The sequence below is a fragment of the Nestor notabilis genome, unplaced genomic scaffold, assembly GCF_000696875.1.
Source record: "Nestor notabilis isolate BGI_N333 unplaced genomic scaffold, ASM69687v1 scaffold9991, whole genome shotgun sequence".
Taxonomy (NCBI): domain Eukaryota; kingdom Metazoa; phylum Chordata; class Aves; order Psittaciformes; family Psittacidae; genus Nestor; species Nestor notabilis.
Window position 1 is genome coordinate 34,946 of NW_009914313.1, and position 21,181 is coordinate 56,126.

Below are 21,181 nucleotides of genomic sequence, written 5' to 3' on the forward strand. Positions count from 1 at the left end.
TGTTGGTCATCTCCCAACGTCATGTCACTTCACTTTGAGCATCTCTAGTACTTCCCACTCACTTTATCAGTGACCCTTGTCTTTGGGGAAGATAATGGTCTTCACTGCTCGTCTGAACTGTGGAGCTTTAGTAGTGCAGCTTCACCAGCAGTGCTCTGATGGGAGCCAGAGCATTAGTCTACAAAGTCTCTTTTATCTGGGTCTTCCTAACAAGCATGAAAATGTTTCTTCTTCAAAGATGATGTGTGATTGCTGGAGCCACCTCACACTATATGGGTGTAATCTGCTTATCCCAAAATTAAAGAAAGGCTTAATACAGGCTCCTTAATTTAGCCTCTTTCATGTCAGTGAGAAATTGGGATCTTCGAGGACAAGATTGGAGAAGAGGTTGTTAATCCATCAGTTTGAGTATTGTTTGCATCAGGTATTTTGAATGGGGCAAAAAGAGTTGGCTCAGATCCTTCTTTTCTGCCCATATCTTATGTGCTCGAGGATTTATCATGCTTGTAGGTTTTTCCTAAAGAAAGAGATGGAATGGTCTGTGGATGCCTGTTTGTAAATACCTCAGGAATCTGCTGGAGGGAGGTTTTAGCAGTGCAGCTTTTTATTACCTTAAGATGTAAGCAGTTTAAGAGAAGTTTCTTCATCTCCTAGGGGACAAAGTAAGGCTAATAGTGAGATAGAACAGCTTGTCTGCAAGGCAGAGTTATCTCCCTCCAGAATAAACCTCTCCAAAGATGCTGACATAGTAAATAGCCTTTGATGTACACAAAGAGTCAACTTTTTGCTCTGCTTCTCGTTTGCTTAGGTTCATTACTTATTTGGAGGGAATCCTGGCAAGTCCTGCTCTCCAAAGATGAGATTAGATGACTTCTGGTCCCTGAAGCTCTGTCGACCTTCAAAGGAATACTTGCTAAGACACTGCAAATACCTCATAAGGAAGCACAGGTATAAGAACAAAAGGGGGGTTGCAATTTTCTTTTCCAAAATGTATGATTTTTTAAAGTTACTAAAACTTGAATGTCTTCTAAATGGCTTTGGGTAATCTCTCTTTGTTGGTTATATGATGGTCTGCAAGTTTCTAAATTCTTTTTAATTAAAACCCCACATTTAATAATAGGACAAGGAGGAATGGTTTTAAACTGAAAGAGGGGAGACTGAGATGAGCTCTTAGGCAGAAGCTCTTCCCTGTGAGGGTGCTGAGGCGCTGGCACAGGGTGCCCAGAGAAGCTGTGGCTGCCCCATCCCTGGCAGTGTTCAAGGCCAGGTTGGACACAGGGGCTTGGAGCAACCTGCTCTAGTGGAAGGTGTCCCTGCCCGGGGCAGGGGTTGGAGCTGGAGGAACTCTAAGGTCCCTTCAACCCAAACCAGTCTGTGATAATACAAAGCAGTAGGGCAGGGCTCAACTACAAGATGAACTTCATTCTGGTGTTACTATGTTATTCTAAAACTAGAAAAATCTGGGTATTGTGTGGGGAGTCATGGGGGAATTTTTAGATTCCCTTTTCACTCTGCTGCTCATCAACATGTGTTTTGGTGCTGTCACCTCCCAAGGAAATGGAATATGTTTCTGAAACACTGTGCTAGGAGATAGTAACAGCTCGCAAGGATGCTAATGAAGTCTGGGGGCTGGATGCCTTTGCACATCTGAGACTCAACCATGGTGAGGTCATCAGAGTTTCTCATTCAGAATCACTTGAAAGATCTCACTTATGCAGAATTCAGCTGCGCTATGACGCTTCCTGTACTGTGGCTGTTTCAGAGCTGCCTTATATTTGCTATTTAGGGCAACAGCTTTTTAAAATCAAGCTTATAGTGTTGCATTAGGCAAGAAACTGCAGCAGCAAGACAGCCTTTCAAGACCCAGCAAATGAGTTGAAGCTAGTAAATAGCACTTTCTACATTCTTGGTGAGAATACTTTGTTATCAGGTTTTGCCAAGTGTTGGAGGTTGGTTTTTGCTGATGGTATTTTACTTCTGAGACTGCAAGCAAATTGCTCTACCTAACTCACAATCACTGTGGCTTGATGAGGCCTTTTGCTGATTAGCCATGCAGTAGATGAGAATAGCTACAGGAATGAATGAACGCCTTGCCCAGTAATCTGGGAGGTTTATTAAACCCACATGTGGTTGTATGCACATGCAGCTGTACAGCCTCCAGAGACAGCTCTGGATGACTTAGTTATTACTTGCTTAAATTACACTGAAAGGAGATGTTGCTGCATGTTATCTGGAAGAAGTTTGGGGTTTATGCACCATGCTCCCTTTTACTGGGGTCCATAGGAGGGAGCTAAACACAACCAGCCAGGGGCTGATACGGTGGATGCTTTGATGGAGTTCATGTGCCTGGCAGGGCTGGACCTGAACTGCTGTGGAGTCACTTGGCTGCCCATTATCTGCATTCCCTCAAGCTCTAGGTGCCAGAACAGGTACTTGACTTGCAAATCCACTGTATCTGCTGGAGCCCTGTTTGGCCTATTAACTTGTTTAATACCAGTCAGCCATAGTAAAGAAGAGGAGTAGTGAGGTGTCAGGGAGTCCCCTTATTTAAGGTACTTCAGCTCCCTAGATCATGGTGATATCACCTAAGAAACTCTATGGGAATACTGGGAAGAAATCATGCTTAACTACCAGAATGTCATGTACATCAGGTAACAGACATAGTCTTTGTGCACTGCCTAAATGCACTTGCATCTTTAGATGATACCAAATTTGGGCTAGAAATGTCCACTACAGTATAAACAACCAAGTAAGATGACCCAAATGAAAACGTAACTTCTTACATTTTGACAAGCTGCACTCTCTTAAAGGTAACTGAAATATATTATGAATAAAATACCTTAAGTTCCTTTAAGGCGATTGGTACAAGACAGTTAAGTAACTGAGGATGTGTTTTTTAGGTTCTTCATCTCTGGAATTGTCTGAGCAGTTTTCCTGGAAAGGTTTAATGCTGTGTGTTGGTGATTCAGAGGGATGACAGTGTGATACTGCACTCAGTGGAGAGGTGATAGGAGGAAAACACGGATCATTTTAAACCTCATCCTTTCTAGGCTTATGCACCCACCTCAGTGCTGCAGGGAAGGAGCTCTGCTCACGGAGGATGCTGAGCCTGGAATCATTTTCTGAGGGCTCTATTAACTTCAGGGAATTCACAGGAGTTACAGTTTCTGTTCATTAAAAGAAAATGAGGAAACAAGCTGGTGGTGCATAGGATTTCCATGTACCTGTGCTTTTCCCTAAAGTGGGAATATTAAGGCCCAGTAGTCATTGAATCTGGGGGTTTTCACCCCCTCATCCCTTTTTCTCTTGTTTGGCAGAAGCAGGGAGCTATCTCCATCCCTGTACATGCAGTTACACAGTCAGGAAGTGCTCAAGGCTTGCTGTGTGTGAGCTGTGCTCCTCGCATGAGGTGCTACTCATGTTACTTTATTGGTGGAAAATAAACTGTACTAAATGTTTTATATTTATGTATTAAATCACAGAACCCCAGACTGGTTTGTGTTGGAAGGGACCTTAAAGCTCATCCAGTTCCAACCCCTGCCATGGGCAGGGACACCTTCCACTAGAGCAGGTTGCTCCAAGCCCCTGTGTCCAACCTGGCCTTGAACACTGCCAGGGATGGGGCAGCCACAGCTTCTCTGGGCACCCTGTGCCAGCGCCTCAGCACCAATGAAGAAGTTGCTGTACATACTCTTTGAATACTTTTAGTAAGAGTGTAATATTTTGCCCTTGTAACTCCCTTACACCTCCCCAAAAACCCCTCCTCTGTATTTCAGCCTGTCTGGAAAGCGTGTGCTCCAGCACATACAAGGCCAAGCTGCCATTAATGTTGTTTTGTGTGGAAATACTGGGCTGAAGGTTTTCTTAGATGGCTTTTGCTCTTTTTACACATAGTAGTAGTGCTGGAGGAAATGGCTGTGCTCAAGTTTTCTGTCTCCTCTTTTCAGGTTTGAAGAAAAAGCTCAGACTGACCCTCTTAGTGCACTGAAGTACCTGCAGAACGACTTATATGTAACTGTGGATCACTCGGACCCCGAGGAGACAAAAGAGGTAATGGTGAATGATCCCTGGCTTAGTTACATAGAAATGTAAACTCATGTGAGAGTTTTGAGCCTCTTGAACCTTGTTTGTTATTCAGTTTGGAAAAGCTCTACAGGTGCATGACACTTCGCTGTCAAAAAAGCTCTACAGGTGCATGACACTTCGCTGTATCATCTGTTTCTCTGCACTAAAGACCGTAGTGCTTTAGAAACAGTCACTTTAACAACTGCAGTTCCAGATAAAATAGGTTTTGTACTCAAAACAGTGAAGAACTAGGCCTTTGCTAAAGACCATTTAGACCATAAAGACTGCGTTAGAAACAGTCACTTTAACAACTGCAGTTCCAGATAAAATAGGTTTTGTACTCAAAACAGTGAAGAACTAGGCCTTTGTTTTAATTCCAGGGTACTGATGTGTATTTTGGGAGCTTTAGTTGAAATGTAAACTCTGAAATGTCACGTTGGTTGTGTGGTAGAAAGTGAATAAGAAGCTCACACTGCCTTTTGGCTTGTCAATATTAAATAGCTCTGGGGGAGTGAAAGAGGCTTTTTCCCTAGTTGGTAAGTATTTCTGGAAGCAGATTGTGTATATGCATTGCTTTCTACCCTTAAAATCTTGTTTCCTCTGCCTTTTTGACTAGTATCCAGTAGGCATGTTCGTTTATTCATTCCAGGAATTTGTTCCCATTTCCTGTTTTGATTCAGTGACCACAGTACGTGTCACTTTACAAAAGGGATTAAAGAAAGAGTGAGAAGTGTCAGATAAGGTGGTGGACTGGACTCTGCCATTAATTTCCTCGTGGAACGGGGGGCAGCTAGCTAGATGCCCAAGTGTTCAGCTCCTGATGGGTAGAGGAGACCATGGTTCTCCTCTTGTGTTAATGACTTGGGAAGTGATTCCACAGCTCCTCCTATAAAGCTGTGATAGGAGAATGGGGGCTGTTACTCCATGCTGAGTCTCTGGATTAAATCACTTAGTCTGATGGTTCTAACTTGTTACTTTACATAAAGGAATGATTGTTATCCAGACACTAAAATCTTTTGGGGGAAAATATGCATCTTGCATATGCACAATATAGAGTTGTAGGGTTGGAAGAATTAAGAATTAAGAATTCCAGGATCTTGGAACTGATGCTGACACTTGTCATAAACTCTAGTTAGCCTTTATAGTCATCTAATCCAATGAAACATCTAGGTGCTGTGCCTGTAAGTTCTCTGTTAGATGGCTTCTCAGTTAAATTCATAGAATCCCAGACTAGTTTGTGTTGGAAAGGACCTTAAAGCTCATCCAGCTCCAACCCCCTGCCACGGGCTGGGACACCTTCCACTAGAGCAGATTGCTCCAAGCCCCTGTGTCCAACCTGGCCTTGAACACTGCCAGGGATGGGGCAGCCACAGCTTCTCTGGGCAATGTGTAGTTTCACATCCTGTCTAGACCTTTCTAGCATAAAGAAGGTAAAAACCAGATAATCCTGCATTTCTTCAGGTAGGAAAGGAGGTACTTTTTTTATCGTTCCTAGGCAGCATGGGGATCTCAGTTCAATTATGCCCCATCTCCCCAGTGCTGTAGCACTTTCCTCTTTATAATTGAACTTGTAATAACCTCTAACATAAAATAACCATTCTGCTGCTCTCTTCATCCCTTCTTCTCCCTCCCACCCTCTCTTAAGGCCATGTCCTGTGTCCTTTGATCTTCCATGTTTTCTCTATGTGTGCCGGTAGCCTATAAAAACCACATCTCTCTTTGGCCAGTTACTCCTACAGAGACCTTGTGTCTCATGGCTTGCTGTGCCTTTTTGTTGCCTGAACAGAAAACATTTGGGGTGTGATCAGAAAGCTCCTCTCCTTTTAGATCATGCTGCCTGCTGTCACCAGCAGACCAAAGGCGCTGCCATAAAGGCTCCACGTTGTGCACATCTGGCACAGGAAATCCTTTTAATACTCTACATTTGATTTTCCCAATTCAGTGTGTAGCATTTAACCTGGCCACCTTGTAAGAATGAAGAATTTACCTGACTGCATGGGCTCCTCTGAGATTTGAGGGAAAACTAGTAGCTTTCTCATACAATGAAGAAATAGAATGTCTATTACCCCTTTTCATAGAGCATACTAGTGTTGTGCACATTAATGATGCAGCCTATGAGCCTAGGTAGCTCAATCCAGCTGAGGGAATATATTGGGAATCATTTCTCTGCAGGCCTAATGCCTGATCCAGACAAAATTCAATGGCTTCTGTCTGGTCTGACTGATCAACATGTAGCATCAGCAGAACTCAAGCTCCCATTCCAGTGGCCTCCTAAAACCATGTCACAATTTCTGGGAGGTTTTTTTGTGTCTTGTTTTTCTTGCTCGTTTTTTAATTACATTTTTAATTGTGCTGTTCCAAGAGCTTTAACTTCCCAAGCTTTTTACACTGGAGCAGATCTGGCAGGGATATGGCACAGAGCCAGCCTCTGCACTGGTACCGACTGGGTGTATTTCCAGTTGACGTCAATTTACCTTCCGGTTATCACATTGAGTTGGCTTTTTGCTCTGGCATCACGTCTTCAAATAGCTCTTGTGCTTTCCAAAGGACTGACGCAGGCTTTTTGGATTCCATATCAAATTTCAAGCACCACTTTGGTTGTGAACCTCAGCCCAGACCCCTACAGACACTGCCTTTAGTTGTAGCTGAGATCATCTTAATATCAAAGGCTGTGTATCTTATTGGCTTGCTCTGGGCTGGCTACAGCCACTGAATGGTGTAAGGCTTCTTAGCATGGTAGTTCTTAAGGGAATAGGTTTCTGCCTGTTGTTTTCCCTCCCTCTAGGCCAACTGTTAAACTTGAGAAGGACCAAGTTGAATAGGTTTATCCCCAATTTCATGCTATTGTGCTCTTGGAGGCTGGTCTGTATGGTTTCATGTTTTATGGACCGATATATGGGTAGTCTTATATTACAAGCAGAGTTTCACTTTGAGGTAAGGCTGACTTGCTTTATAAGAGAATTTATTCTAACTTAGTTAGGCAAGTCCCTTCAGCTGTTTTGAGTTGGATGCCAAAGAAAACAAACAGACTGTTCTTGAAGCTTGCTTTGGTGTTAGTAACCAATTTTGTTTAAAGTAGTGCGAATGATTGATAGTAGGAACATACTCCCAGATTTTTCTTCTTTTGTTATGAATTTTAGGTATGTTAATAGGATTATAGTTTTATTTCTGGGGGGTTTATTATTCCAAATGAAGGAGATGACTGCAAGTAACGGGTATCATGCAGTACATGTTTTAGTAGCCATAGGCTCCATGCCAGCTCTGCCTCTGCTGTTGCCCATAAATGCAGACCCATTTCTTTTTAACTGTGATACTGCTTGAAATCATAGAACCATAAAGGGTTTGTGTTGGAATGGACCGTAAAGCTCATCCAGTCCCAACCCCTGCCATGGGCAGGGACACCTTCCACTAGAGCAGGTTGCTCCAAGCCCCTGTGTCCAACCTGGCCTTGAACACTGCCAGGGATGGGGCATTCGCAACGTCCTTGAGCAGTTTGTTCCAGTGCCTCTGAGGCTATAGATGATGTTCCTTGAGCACTGGCATCATCATACCCAGAACCTTGCTGCTGCTTAATGGGCTATAGAAGGAATCAGGATAATACAAAAAATGGCCAGTGCTGTCCATGTGAAGGAGAGCAACATGATCTTGTACGTTGAGATTCAGCTCCTGGTGAAGCTCAGTCCCATGACTGCTGTAAAACGGATACAAAGTGCAAGCAAAACTTGCAGTATGTTTTTCTTGGAACGTGGTAGGAGAAGGAGCAAGGACCTGGAGGCCAATCTGGGGCCTGACTAGCCTGTAGACTGAGGCTGGAGGCCCCTATTCAAGGCTGCTTCATACTTTCCATTCTTAAGACGTTGTCTCTAATAAATTTGCCAGATAAAGCCAGCGGGGCCCAAAAGTATTGTTTGAGTCTGCATTAGACTGATATTTCTGGGAAAATTGAAACCCAAATGGGAAAAATAGTTCTAGGAAGGAGCTAAGAAAAGCATGCTTTTCCTTGTCATGTCCTGCTGTGATTCTTTGTAAAGCTTCAGAGGCCGAGTGCTGCAGGAGGAGAGGTTTTGGAGCCAAGGAGCCTTTTCCGAACAGCATTCAGCCCTCCCAACTTCAGCGAGGGATGGCTTCCTCCTCAAAGGATTTAAGCCTCTCTTTGCTGCTTTGAGCTATGCTACAAGAGAACTGGTCAGAGCTGAGGAACTGTTTTCTGCTGTGATCTGATCACTTGCTGTATATTACGGAGGAGGAATTATGTCTGATTCATCCAACCTGCCGGGTATCCCAAGATGGTGTTACTCATCCCCTTTAACCATTTCATTTGGCAGAGGCATGCAGCAAATATACCACAACTTTTACATGGCAGAGTTGCTTTCTTGCTGTAGGTAGGAACAGTTTAAAGTACACACAGCTGGTAAAAGAACAGTTTTGTTGGGAGCTCAGAGGCCATGATTTGGAAAATGCCAGAATTAGTATTACTTGTATAGTCTTAGTCTGGCCTCTCTCTGAATGCGGTTGATTATCTTCATTACATTAGCCAGATATCTATAACTAATAGATATATAACTAATATAAGCTTATATTAGTTACCCAGATAGATGTATCTGTAAGGAACCCCTGCCTCAGTTCAGAAGGTGGATTTGGGCTCTGAGGGAGAAGTTAATTGTATAACAAAAGGGACCTGTTGTCTTTTGAACAGAGGCTTAATTTGGAATGGATGAAGCCAGCGAGGCAGAGGGATTGTCAGCAGAAAATGGGTGGTGGTGTGGTCAGAGCACTTGAATGCTTCTGCTGGATAATTGAGTTCTGGTCTTGCCTCTGTAGCAGAGTTGCTGTGTGACGTTGAGCAAATGCTTTTTCCTAGATGGTCATTAATTAGATCTTTCAGTCTGGCGCCTGATGGGAGAGATCCGAGGTGTGATTTGCTTGAGAGCTTTGCTCTTGTGGCTGCAAGTGAATTCAGGAGCTGTTGCATAATACTGTGTATGTTGAGAAATCGGATTCTGGCTGTTTCAACTAGGGGGCCCAAAATGAATCAGAATTTGAAGGGCTGTCTGTTGTGATAACAATTAATGCAATGGAAAACCTGATGAAGAAATTAATTCCTTCTTTAGAGCAGAGCTTGAACTTCGTGGGAAAAAGTACAGCGTTGTATATATGCTGTGAACAGTGTGTAGGAAACCTGGTTTTGAGGAAGCAGGAGCCATCCCATGTGTGGGGAAAAGAGCAGGGGTCCTGTGGGAGAACATGATGGGGTTACTTAGCATTGTAATGCAAATGCAGAGTGAACCAGCTGAGGCTCAGCACTGTCCATAACTGATGTCCTTTACTTAGGTGCTTGGCTTCTCTGTCAGAAAGAGCTTTTTAAATGTGAGGTGATGCATAAAATATAACTTCAGAACAAAGAAAACAACAAACCTCAAGGTTAACTGAAGTGCAGTGTCATCAGTGAAGGAGGAGACTGGATATTCCTTCCCCACACAGCTGGAAAGAAACTGGTAGCCGTGAAAATCCATCATGTGTGATGCAGATGAGGCTGGAATACTTGGCAAAGTCTTTTAGAGGGATTTTTGGTCTCAGTTCAGTGAGTTACTAACTGGATCCTGCTTATATAGTCTCTTATATAGCCTCAAGCATGGCTTGCATTCACTTCACAGCAGGATGGCTGCCTCGTTGCTGGTTAGGCTGGTGGTGAAATACACATGTAGCATTGCAATCCCCTTGGATTGCATATAACCAGACCTCCCCCTCAAGAGGGTACTTAATCACCCTCTTCCCATGTTGTGCAGTTTGTCAATCCTTTATCTTTCTAACCTCTTCTTAAATACCTCCAGTGCTACCTGCATGTTGTAGCCTCCCCAGAAGATGCAAACTTATTCTGGTCCTTATTTCAGACTGGCTTTTCTCTTGGTGTCACGTTGAAACTGATCTTGCTGAAGTGGCCTCGTGGCTTCTTGCATTTAGGTGTAGATTTACCTTCTTGTAGCAACCTTCTGCATTTGTGACTCTTGCAGTTTTATCCTTGGATGCTCTGTGGTGGCTCTGCAACCCTGACTCCTTTGAGCTTTCTTTATAGAGCTTGATTTTTCAGACCACTTGGCTTTTTTCCTAGTGCTTTCTTTATATGTTGCTAGTTGGTAGGGGGCATCCGAAAGTGGTTGCCTTGTAGTACATGCGACTTACGAGCCTTGATAACAGAAGGAGTACTTGATTTATGTGAAGATCCCACTCCTTTTCTTGCATTTTCTATGCATTTGTCATTGTTGCAATAGGATGAAACTGATCTGTTTTAACTCCTAAATGTGTTTTCACAGAGCCTGTGCACCCCAACCTGTTTCGTATAGCTGATTTTTCCTGTTTAGGGTGATTTGCACTTGGCCCGAGTGAACAGCACCTTGAGCCATCATTTAACTTTGGACAAGGGCCTGTAGGGACAGAACAAGGGGAATGGCTTTAACCTGCCAGAGGGGAGACTGAGATGAGCTCTTGGGCAGAAGCTCTTCCCTGTGAGGGTGCTGAGGTGCTGGCACAGGGTGCCCAGAGGAGCTGTGGCTGCCCCATCCCTGGCAGTGTTCAAGGCCAGGTTGGACACAGGGCTTGGAGCAACCTGCTCTAGTAGAAGGTGTCCCTGCCCGTGGCAGGGGTTGGAGCTGGATGAGCTTTAAGGTCCCTTCAACACAAACCAGGCTGGGATTCTGTGAGCTGGATGAAATGAAGCAGCAGTCTGCAGCCTGTCTGCTGCCATGCTCTCAGTCTGAGCATGGTGTGAGGTCTGTGGACTGAAGTGGTCGTGTCCTGTTCTGTCCAGGAGGTTCTCGCTGAAAGCCCAGAGTGGTGCTGACCCTGGGGCACAACTGAACCACTTGCAATTCACGGCTCCGTTTGGATGTCAAACCAGAGGTGTCTACCCACAGGAAACCTGTTTGACTTACTTGCTGTTCCCTGTTAGCTTAATCTAGATAAGGCCATGATAATTTGCCTTAAATACCATATAAAAGCATCAGAAGTCCTATGAAAGTCAAAATGTCTATTGCCAGGTCCCATCCGTAGGGCCTGCTGCCTTGTGCAAGACATCAGTTTGATGTGATACAAGTTGTTGTTGCCAAATCCACATTGGCTGCTACTCATCACCTTCCTCACTCCTACATGCCTGCAAATTGTCTGTGTTCCCGTTTTGTCTTGAAATTGAAATTAAACTGATGGATGTGTAATTCCTGGCTGTCCTTCACACTCCTTCCCTGAACATATTTGCTTCTCTTCTGTTTTCTTTTCCCCCCTCTTCTTTCCTTCGGGCTGTGTGCTGGGAAGACACAGAGACGAGGCAAAAGATTATAAGCCTTTAAGGAATCTTCTGATTCGTGAAGGAAACATGACAAAGCACAAAGCTTTGCCTCTGTGTGGGTAACTGAAAACAGCAGCCACAGGCAGAGGAAGATTCTGTGTTCACTGTCTATCAGTAAGACGTGAAAGGAGAATCAAACCGTGAATGTGTTACTTAAACTGTTTTTATTCCTGATTCTGATGTTCTCAATAAAAGGTTTTATTTTGATGGAGGGTTTTTTTTTTAGTTAAAAAGACATCAGGATACGAGTTCTCTGGCAGTTCAGAAAGATTGTGGCCATACAAAGCTTTCTTTGTGTTCAAGACGTTGATGCTGTGCTCTAGCAGTTACCCTGTTCTCATGTCATCTAATCCTTGCTAAGACCGTACCACGTTCATCCCTGGTTGTGGCAAGAGGCTCTACCTTACTTCTGCTCTGATATCTGCCAGAGAGGCAAAAAAGAGTATATGAAAAATCAGCTTTTAGGGCTCCCAGTCAAGTACCTTTCATTGCATCAACACTGCTCTAATTCTAGGAAAAACCATCCAGCTTGCTCTGCCAAGGTGACAAATTGTGTTGCTCGTATGAAAGTTGCTGCTGTTACTCACATAAATGTCACAGTAGCTCCAAGGAGTGTGCAAAGAGAGCTCAGCAACTCCAAACCCACTCTTGACTTCTATGAATCTCTGAGTTTTTCTCCTGTGTGCTGTTAATAACACTTTTCTCTTTCTTTGTCCCTCCTCTCCTGCAGTTCCAGCTTCTTGCCTCAGCATTATTTAAGTCTGGCTCGGATTTCACCACTCTCGGTGAGTATTGTGTATCAGAAGAATTAGACTATGTTCCCTCTGATAATTACTGTTAGTTTCTACTCGTTTTCATATCAAATGTTACAGTTCACATGAGCCCTTTTTGGTTTGAAAATACAAAATGCCACTGCACAGACATTACAGAGATTATTCATAATGACCAGTGCCCAATGCCCCTCTGCCACCAGTGGTTTTAAACCTGTGCCTCCCGGGATTGTTTTGTGTCTCTCATTATATCTGGTGCTTCACCCAAATAAACAGCAGCTTTGGGCAGAATAAAGGACCTCCTGTCTTGTCACTTGGGAATGTCACAGTGTGGCTACAGCTCTGTTTGCTGTGATAACTGCAATTCCTGGAGCAGTTTGGTTCGTTCTGTGCTTTGCAGAACTAGTTCTGTGGGCAGAATGTCAAGAGTGAAGAGAACAGTGGTGTGGAGGGCTGGAAACAGGAGCTCTGAGCCAAAGCCACAATTTGTTTCACTCTTCTGTCCAGTTAACTCTTCTAAACAGTCAAGAAATTAATCCTGGGCAAGCTATAGGAAAGCTATAAGCATAATTTACATCTTGTAATGTGTTGTCCTCAAGTCACCAGGCTCTTGCTAAGGTGCATGGATGACTTTAGTTTTTAAGGAACCAGCAATTCCCAATCTAAGCAATTGAGGGAAGGAAAAAGCCCACTGCACTATGAGCCCAGCTGGATGAGGAAGCTCAGCTGAGCTTGTGTGATTTGGAAGATGTACCTAGTTGATGAATTTTTGGAGGAAGAACACCCAGGTTTCAGAAGGTTGTTTTTTCCCTTGGTTTTAAGTGTTCCGAAAGATGGATTAGTTCTTGACACAACACTTTGTTCAGAGGTTGGCTCTACAGATGCATACATCAAGTGGTGCTTCTAAAATAAAACAAAAAAACCCCAAGCCCTCCTTCATTTGATTAACTTGGTTGACTTTGATTAACTGAAGAGTGAGTTCACTGAATTAATAAGCATTCCTTGGAGATCCCACTGATGGAAGTCATACAAAGCAGAGGAAATCGTTGTATAGCCCGCGCTATTGTTCTCGCTGTTGATGGTTTAAGTATGAGGATTTGGATAAACAACGCTCCAGACTAAACCCCCCCCTGCTGGGAGGCAGCGCTTCACAAAAGGGGTTTGCAGAGCACCTTTGTTCCAAGATGCAGCTCTGACTTGGGGCTCCTACCATCAGAAAAGCTTGTCTCAAGAAGAACTGCAAGCAAGACGAGTACTGGTTCTGGGTGAGACAGTCGTGGAGATAATGAGGAGAGCCTGAGGACAGAAGAAATGAGGCACCCAATAAAAATAGCTGCAGAGATTTTGTTTTCTGGGACATCAGAGCAGTCTCCTGAGGATTCTTGCTTCCTGCAGTTCTTCAGGGCTGTCAATGAGCTTGACAGCTGTTTGCTTATTACTTTTTATGTAGTTTGATTGCAGCCTTGGCTTGGGGTGGCGTGGTCTGTGTGTGTCTGTGCACATAGTAGTAGGACAGAGAACTAGGAGTAGAGGTAGAAGCAGCAGACAGGTTGAAGGAGGTGATCCTGCCCCTCTACTCTGCTTTTGTGAGACCCCACTCACAGCACTGTGTACAGTTCTGGTGTCCTCAACATAAGAAGGACCTGGAGCTCTTGGAGCAAGTCCAGAGGAGGCCACGAGGATGATCAGGGGCTGGAGCAGCTCCCGTATGGAGACAGGCTGAGAACATTGGGGCTGTTCAGCCTGGAGAAGAGAAGCTGCGTGGAGACCTCAGAGCAGCTTCCAGTGTGTGAAGGGGGCTCTAAGGATGCTGGAGAGGGACCTTCATCAGGCACTGTAGTGATAGGACATGGGGTGATGGGTTCAAACTGAAACAGGGGAAGTTTAATGGGTTTGAGATAAGGAAGAAGTTCTTCCCTGTGAGGGTGCTGAGGCGCTGGCACAGGTTGACCAGAGAAGCTGTGGCTGCCCCATCCCTGGCAGTGTTCAAAGCCAGGTTGGACACAGGGGCTTGGAGCAACCTACTCTAGTGGAAGGTGTCCTTGCCCATGGCAGGAGGTTGGAACTGAATGATCATAAGGTCCTTTCCAATCCAAACCATTCTATGAATCTATGAACATCTGTCCAAAATAGGAAACCGGCTTATTCCTCAGTTAAAACAGAGGGTTAAAAGCAGTGAGCACTGGCTTAATTTCCCCTTTTCTTCCTCCCCCAGGATTCTCAGATGTTGACCACACGTACGCGCAGAGAACTCAGCTCTTTGACACATTAGTCAACTTCTTTCCAGACAACATGACCCCTCCTAAAGGCAACCTGGTGGACCTCATCACGCTGTAACGGAGCAATCACTGGACATATGGAAGAGGGGAAAAGCATCCATTTTCAGTATTTTCATTTTTTTACTGCATTGATTGACTGCTGGGATGAAGTAATATAGTAACCCCTAGGTGTTTGCAAGGGGTTTTATACTTGTATGGTGAATCCCTGAAGCTTTTCCCTTGGAGTAGGTTAATAAAATGCAACTGACGTACTTCTGACTAAATATATATATTTTTTCTGACTTTGGATTTTGAGTTAGCAAATGGAAGATGAAAAGGTTTTGGGGGGGGAAAGGATAAAAAATAAAACCCAATCATGCAATGATTGCCTATAGGAGAAAATTGAGATTTGTGGGTTGTCTGGAATTAATGATGATGGGTTTTATTTGGGGGTTTGCGAAGAAGGGGGAAAGGTTGTTCTTTGCTCATTTGTAGCTAGTCATGATATATTGCTTTATCCTACAACTCCATCCTCAGCAGCTGAATAACTTGGAGGCAGGACACTGGCACGTGTTGAGGTGATAGTGATGTTGTGTCTTGAGTCTTGTATTGCAGTGTGTCTGTGAAGGGGAGCACGTGTTACAACTTACCTGTCCCCTCGTCCCAGAATCAGGCTGAGTAGTGTCTAATTGCATCTGATACTCCATTTAAACCTGAATACCTGCCTGCCTATCTTCTGTTCTCTGGAGCTTCCACTTAAACCTGCCAGGCAAGTGGGAACCTCAGAGAAACCATGGGAAAACAGGAGTGCAGTGCTTATCTGCCCCTTTGCAGGGATCATTCTGGGTTTTTTGCTGTGCTCTTCCTATGGAATCCATGCAGGTCCTGGCAGGACTGGGTCTTCCACCACACGCATCCCAACCTCTGCAACCTGACTCTGGGTTGGGTGTAGGATATCTGAAGCAGATTGTCTTCGTTTACATGCACCTATGCTTCTGTGTGCAGTGTTTGTCGATGTGTAAATGTACAGAGGATTGCTCCCAACAGCTTGGCTGCTCCCTCTGCAGTGCAGCTCATTCACTTCTAAATGCATTTTAGACCTAGAGCTGAATGTAAGGGAGGCCTTTTTAGCATACATCTCTCTGAAAGCAAGCCGATGCATATGTATAGAATATATATTCTTCCTTGCTGAAAGCCTTCTTTATAAACAAGGTAAGGGCTTGGTGCTGCTCTGTCAAGTGGAATGAAGGATGCCCATACCCAGCAGCAGAATCTTTTTGCATTTGCTGTCAGTGCAAACTGGCAGATGTAAATATTGATATGAGACTGCAAAGCTTTATGTCCAGAGATGTTCATGTCAGTGGGGTTTCGTTGCTGCACCCACTGTGGCTACACACCTCCTGTTAAACTTGGTGGAAGTCTTGTGCGTGCAAAGATGATTTGGACTCTTGAAATAAAAGAGTTAGTGAAGTGTCTTTTTCAGAGCTCGAGTGTCTGCTTGCTTTGATTGCATTGTATTGCCTCTTGGTCATGTCCTTTGTGTGACTTTTGTAGTCCTGGTACGTGAGAAATAAATTTATAACCTCATATTAGTGTTTAATCACTTAGGAAGGAACAACATGTTGGAGGCTGGGCTTTGTTTTGTCTTCAGGGAGGACCATACGAATGCAGTGTTTTTAGGTAACCTGTAACTTGAGGAGACTGTTTGGACACTGTGTACCTCAGTGGATGGCAAATCAGATGTCTGGTGGGAGAATCCAGTCGGTACATAGTGCAGTGAAGGAAATCTGATGGAATTGTTTCTTTGAAACATTGCACTTTTGTTTGTTTTCCAGTGACATGGAAAGTTTTATGTCACTGCTGGGCTTTATGATGTGCTACTTTTGATGCTTTCTTAACTAAAGTAGAGCTTACGTGGTACGAATGGAGATGCTGGATATTCCAATCAAGGTGTTGTTTCCGTTGAGATTGAATTCAGCCCTCTTAATGCAACCAGCCAAAATGCTGCAGCCCTCTAGTGCTTCAAATGGTAGTGGTGTTGTGCTTCCTCATCACTTGATCTCATTCCCTGTGTGTTCTCCAGATGATGAATTGTGCTTTTGGTGACAGTTTTCTACTCAACCAAGCCCTTCATAAACTTCTATATGTACATCTTTGACTACATATGGGGCTGAACCCGAAAGATACAGCTAGACTGAGGAGGAGCCACAGCAAGCAGACAGTACTTAAGGAAAGCCAGAAGCTTTGTGGATGGTGGTGCTGGTGAGCACAGCATTGTGTCAGGTTTGATTAGTGTAACAGAAGTTCAATCAGGACTCATTGTCCTCTGCATCAGGGTGCATGTGAAGCCTGGCAGCTTATGTTCTTGTAGCACAGCATAAATGGATGATTGTGTGAGCGAGGTGAACATTGCTTCTGCAGGACTGACAACCCCAGCTAATGAGAGCACTTCAGGATGATCAGATACTGACCTACCTTTATCCTGAGCAGATTGATTTCAGCTCGCACGACTACAGTTTGTGGGTTACAGCTGGGCATTAACCAGCAGAAACTATTTGCTCGGCTTCAGTGTATTCGTGGAGCAGCAGAGGCACCCTGTGGCCAGAGAGGTTAATCCAGAGTGAAAGCTTCGTGGCTTTGTCAAGGGTCTTTCCTGCTTCTGTGTCCTTTAGGAGTCAAAATGAAATGATTACTCTGCATTGGTGTGTGCTGCACTACCTGCTTTAAAACCTAATTAAAACTTCGGAGCACTGAAGTATAAAGTTCCTTTCAAAACAAGCCAGTTATTGACAAGCAGCGGCAGGGAAGAGTTTGAATGTAATTACATGCAGATCTTTAAAGATGCTGGTGATGTTCCAGGAAAGCGTTGGATGTGATCAGGGCAGAATTACTGAAGTACAAACTGAAAAGAGAACCTGAAAATGTTGCACAGCCCACTGCATGCAGTGGTATAAATAGCCAAGCTCTGCGTGAGAGGTGTCTGAACCTCACCCTTACTGCTTGCAGGCTGGAGCAGAGACTGCTTTTTAGCTTAGACAAGACTATATTTGCCTCTACCTTATAATATAAGGTGACTGTGTATGGATTTAACACCTCATAATCTTTACACTCCAGTAGCTGATCTCTAAATTAAGTGTTAACTTGTAAATAAGGGTATTGCAAAAGAAAGGAGCAGGGAGGGGACTCATTTGTGGTGACTGGGGTCTTTAAAGCCAAAGTTACAAGGTTCTGGTATGGTTTTTAAAGCTATAGGAAGTCAGCGTGGGATAAACTTGATACAGGCAAGACTTTAGTCTTGATTTAGCTTTTGAGATCCATGAGTTTGGTTCTTCACTGACACTGGCCTTCAGCATAGCTGCCCTTAGAATATTTTTCAGTAGATCATCTCTTTGGAAAACTTTATTCTATATGCAAATATAGAATAACATCCTATATATGCAAAGTTATTAAGTAACACGTTTTCCCAGAGAAATAAAGTCCTTCTGATTAGTTTTTGGGTCTTTTGGATTATGCATAATCGAGTTCCTTAATGTTTGTCTTTTACAACCCCTCGTATAGTAGTCAGGAGGCAGAAGTCTCTTAAGAGTTCTCCCCAAGTGTCTTCTCCAAGCAAGTCCTGCTGTTGCACTGTGACCCAACACGTTTTCTGCAGGTGGCAGAAAGACCTACTTAGATGATGTTGTTAAAAATGAGGGGGTTATAGCCACCTTTTCGCCCTATTTTATTTTGAGGATGTCATTGATACTGATCCTGTGGAGGCAAAGTGGTTGTAGCTTTTATCTTCTGGCCCTTTTAAAGGTGTAACGTTTGTGACATGTTTATCCTTAAGCATCTCTTCCTTTTGCTGGGTATCATGAGGAAGGAGAACTTTGTCTTGGAAGAGTTTCGTTTGCCCTTTCCCTGGACAACATCTTGTATGTGTAGTTCAGTCATATCCAGATGTGCACACGAACATCTGGGATTTAGTTCTGTGTGCCCAGGATGGCTCTGTGTGCACAGGTACATGTTAGCTCCGGGGTCTGAACATTAATAGCAAAATGATACTCTCATTTTGGATCAGCAATCTGGGAAGACCTAGTTGGAAAGGCTTTTCTAAGGCATTTGCCTTGTGCAGTCACAACTTGAGTGAAATTAGGGAACTCTCCTAAAGAGCATCCTAAAGCTTCCCGTTATACAGCTTGTACCAGAGCAGGGATGCAGTGCCAGGCTTCAGTTAAACTGCTGCAACTTTCTGGTCACTCATGATAATAAAATGCCTGAAAATGTAATGCCTTAAGGAGTCAGTAAATGAACTGGAGCCACCTATTTGCAGGAGGGCAGGCTCTGTGCAGAGGGCTAGTGGGCAGGGATTGCGATAGCTTCATCTGTGTATTTAATCAGCAGCCGCAAGTGTCAGGGTCTCCATTAGCTGTTTCTTCTGCCAGGGGAGACTCCTTCCAAAGCAGGGTAATGACTCTGGAAGAGCATTTTCCATAGGGCTTTGTGGGACAGCTGTTTTCTGCACCATTTTCCTGATGTGTGCAAGTTTTTAGAAGGGAGTTTTCTTTGTCACAGAGTTGAATGCTGGCCATGCGCTGCCGTGTGAGTGCTGCGGACAGCTAGAGATACAGCCAGAGCTGTGTTCTGACTTGAAACTTGTGTGCTGCTCTTGCTGTAAGAAAGATGAGCATTAATGCTGCTTGTTTCAAACTCAGGAGGGTGGCAGGTACCTGTAACTATTAATTCTCTTGCTGCCTCCTGTAGTTGGAACTGAGAAGGAAATGCTTTTCGTAGAGCTTCTCGAGCGTAACCTCTAGTACGAATTAGCTCTGTGCACCCTTAAACTACATCTCTGTATATGGAGTAATTCTGTTGGTGTCATTCTGTGCTGCTTCTGGAGAAAATGGCAAAAAATCGTTAGATTTCCATTCATTTTTCAAAGTAGAAACATGCTTTGTGCAACCTTGAGCCCCTGGTGTATGCATTGATTTTTAGCTGCTTAGTTGGCTGGCAGTTAAGGAATGTTTGGCTATTGTCAGGACTTCACTTGACAGTCAAAACAATTCATGTATGTCTCTGGAAGTGCTTGTGTTGTTTTATAGCTGTAGTTATTACAGAAACCCAGGTGGGTCCAGTTAAAAAGATGAACATGATTGCTGTTCTCATAAGGGGGGGAGAGTATGGAAACTCTGAATGAACTTGGCCAAGTTTATAAGTACATGTGATAATCTGGAGACGGGTCTTACTGTGTGAAAGGAGAGTTTAATAGCAATTACATGATTTGTTCTTGATACAGATTGATAGTAGTGTGTAAGATGTAAATAGTGTTGAAAGGTAAATGCACTGTCAGAAGCTTGTTAGTGTATCTAAATTCCTTTGGGTATGGTAGAGTTGAGCATATCCTTTCATGGGAAAGGTTAGGTTGGAAATTATTCAAGTTGTGGTCATAACTTATAGGCAAAATCCCTGTTTTACTGAAAGCCTCTATTATAATGAAAAGTTGGAGTGGAAAATGTAGGTTTACTGCACTGGAACCATTATACGAGTACATGGCTCAGGGCTTGGATAAATTGACTCCAGATGCTTTTATGTGGAAGCACTGGATCCAAATGTGGTTTCAGAGGGGAAGCTGGTTAATGACCTGCTTATTGCTGTTGGAGAGTCCCGTAAGGAAGCAGCACAGTTGATGCCAGCAGGTATGCTCTTGGCATTCCTCAGAGGCTAAAGAACTGGATGGAGTTCTGGATTCTCCATGTATGCTTTGGTTCTGTATGTGAACCTCTGAGGAGGGTAGCAGTTGTGTGTGTTGTCTGTAACACCAGCTATATATAGCTTAGGGGTAGAGGTCTGCAAGGCAGCATCTTCCGCAAGCACAGCTCCTCCAGGTAACATATTGCTGCTGTCTCCTTTGCTTCCACACACTTGAACTCAGTTTGTTAGCAGTGAACTCCAGATACTTGCTGTGACCCAAATTCAGTGCTCTGCTTCCGAGTATCTACAGCCACAGACTTGCTTAAGCTGCTGTCACTGTATCAGTTGAGTATCCTGAAATCTTAATTTATACTTGGTGCCAGACAGAGGTACATGATGCTTTGGCTTCCAGCTGTTTGCTATATGTCAGCAACAGCTTTTACTTACTACCTGGAGACTGTAAGTACTTGAGTGCTGTCAGAAATCACTTGACTGTTCAGCTCTAGTGTGACATCTCAATTCATCCTTGGGAAGAGTGATGGGAGTGAATAGCTCAGAACTGACTCTACCACGTTAGATGTTTGGTTTTGCTACTGGTTTGAAAGGATAAAGCTATCACTAATGTATATGCTGTCCAGCATGATGGTCAAAGCACGGCCCCCTGGGTATTCCCCTCTGTCTTGACTTGCTCTTCCCTGTGTGACTATTCACTGCTGTTGAAATGCTATTCAGACTTCCCTAAGGTTCATGGAGTACCACTGAAGCATTAAAGGTTAGGGCTGTGTTACGGTTGTCGAGGCATCAGTTTCTCCATGTGGCATCACACTCCAGCTGCTTCCTTTGCGAAACTCCTTACTGCTGCTTCTGAAACAGGAAGGATCTTGGGATTCACGTTGTTCTCCCCAAGGGCTCTTCCTCCTCTAGGGTAAGGATGGGCAAGTGTGGGAGCTGATTTCCCACTGGCAGCACTCTGCCTCTCCGTGATCCCACATTCCCACATCACAGCCTTTCCTCCTGTCTCAGCAGGGTGTATTCTGCTTGGCCCCAGGAGCTTGGTAGCTGTTTGACAGAGAAAGAGG

General features: G+C 44.0%; 1 protein-coding gene across 1 annotated transcript in view; it reads left to right on the forward strand.

The window, feature by feature from the left end:
* MKLN1 (muskelin 1, intracellular mediator containing kelch motifs) overlaps positions 1-14,812 on the forward strand; it is a 31,480-nt gene extending 16,668 nt beyond the window's left edge. The window contains exons 6-9 of the mRNA XM_010023602.1: positions 809-948; positions 3,948-4,050; positions 12,135-12,189; positions 14,390-14,812. Coding sequence (XP_010021904.1) covers positions 809-948; positions 3,948-4,050; positions 12,135-12,189; positions 14,390-14,511 — 420 coding nt within the window. The 3' untranslated portion in view covers positions 14,512-14,812. The remainder of the gene's footprint in view (positions 1-808; positions 949-3,947; positions 4,051-12,134; positions 12,190-14,389) is intronic.
* The last annotated feature ends 6,369 nt before the right edge of the window (positions 14,813-21,181 follow it).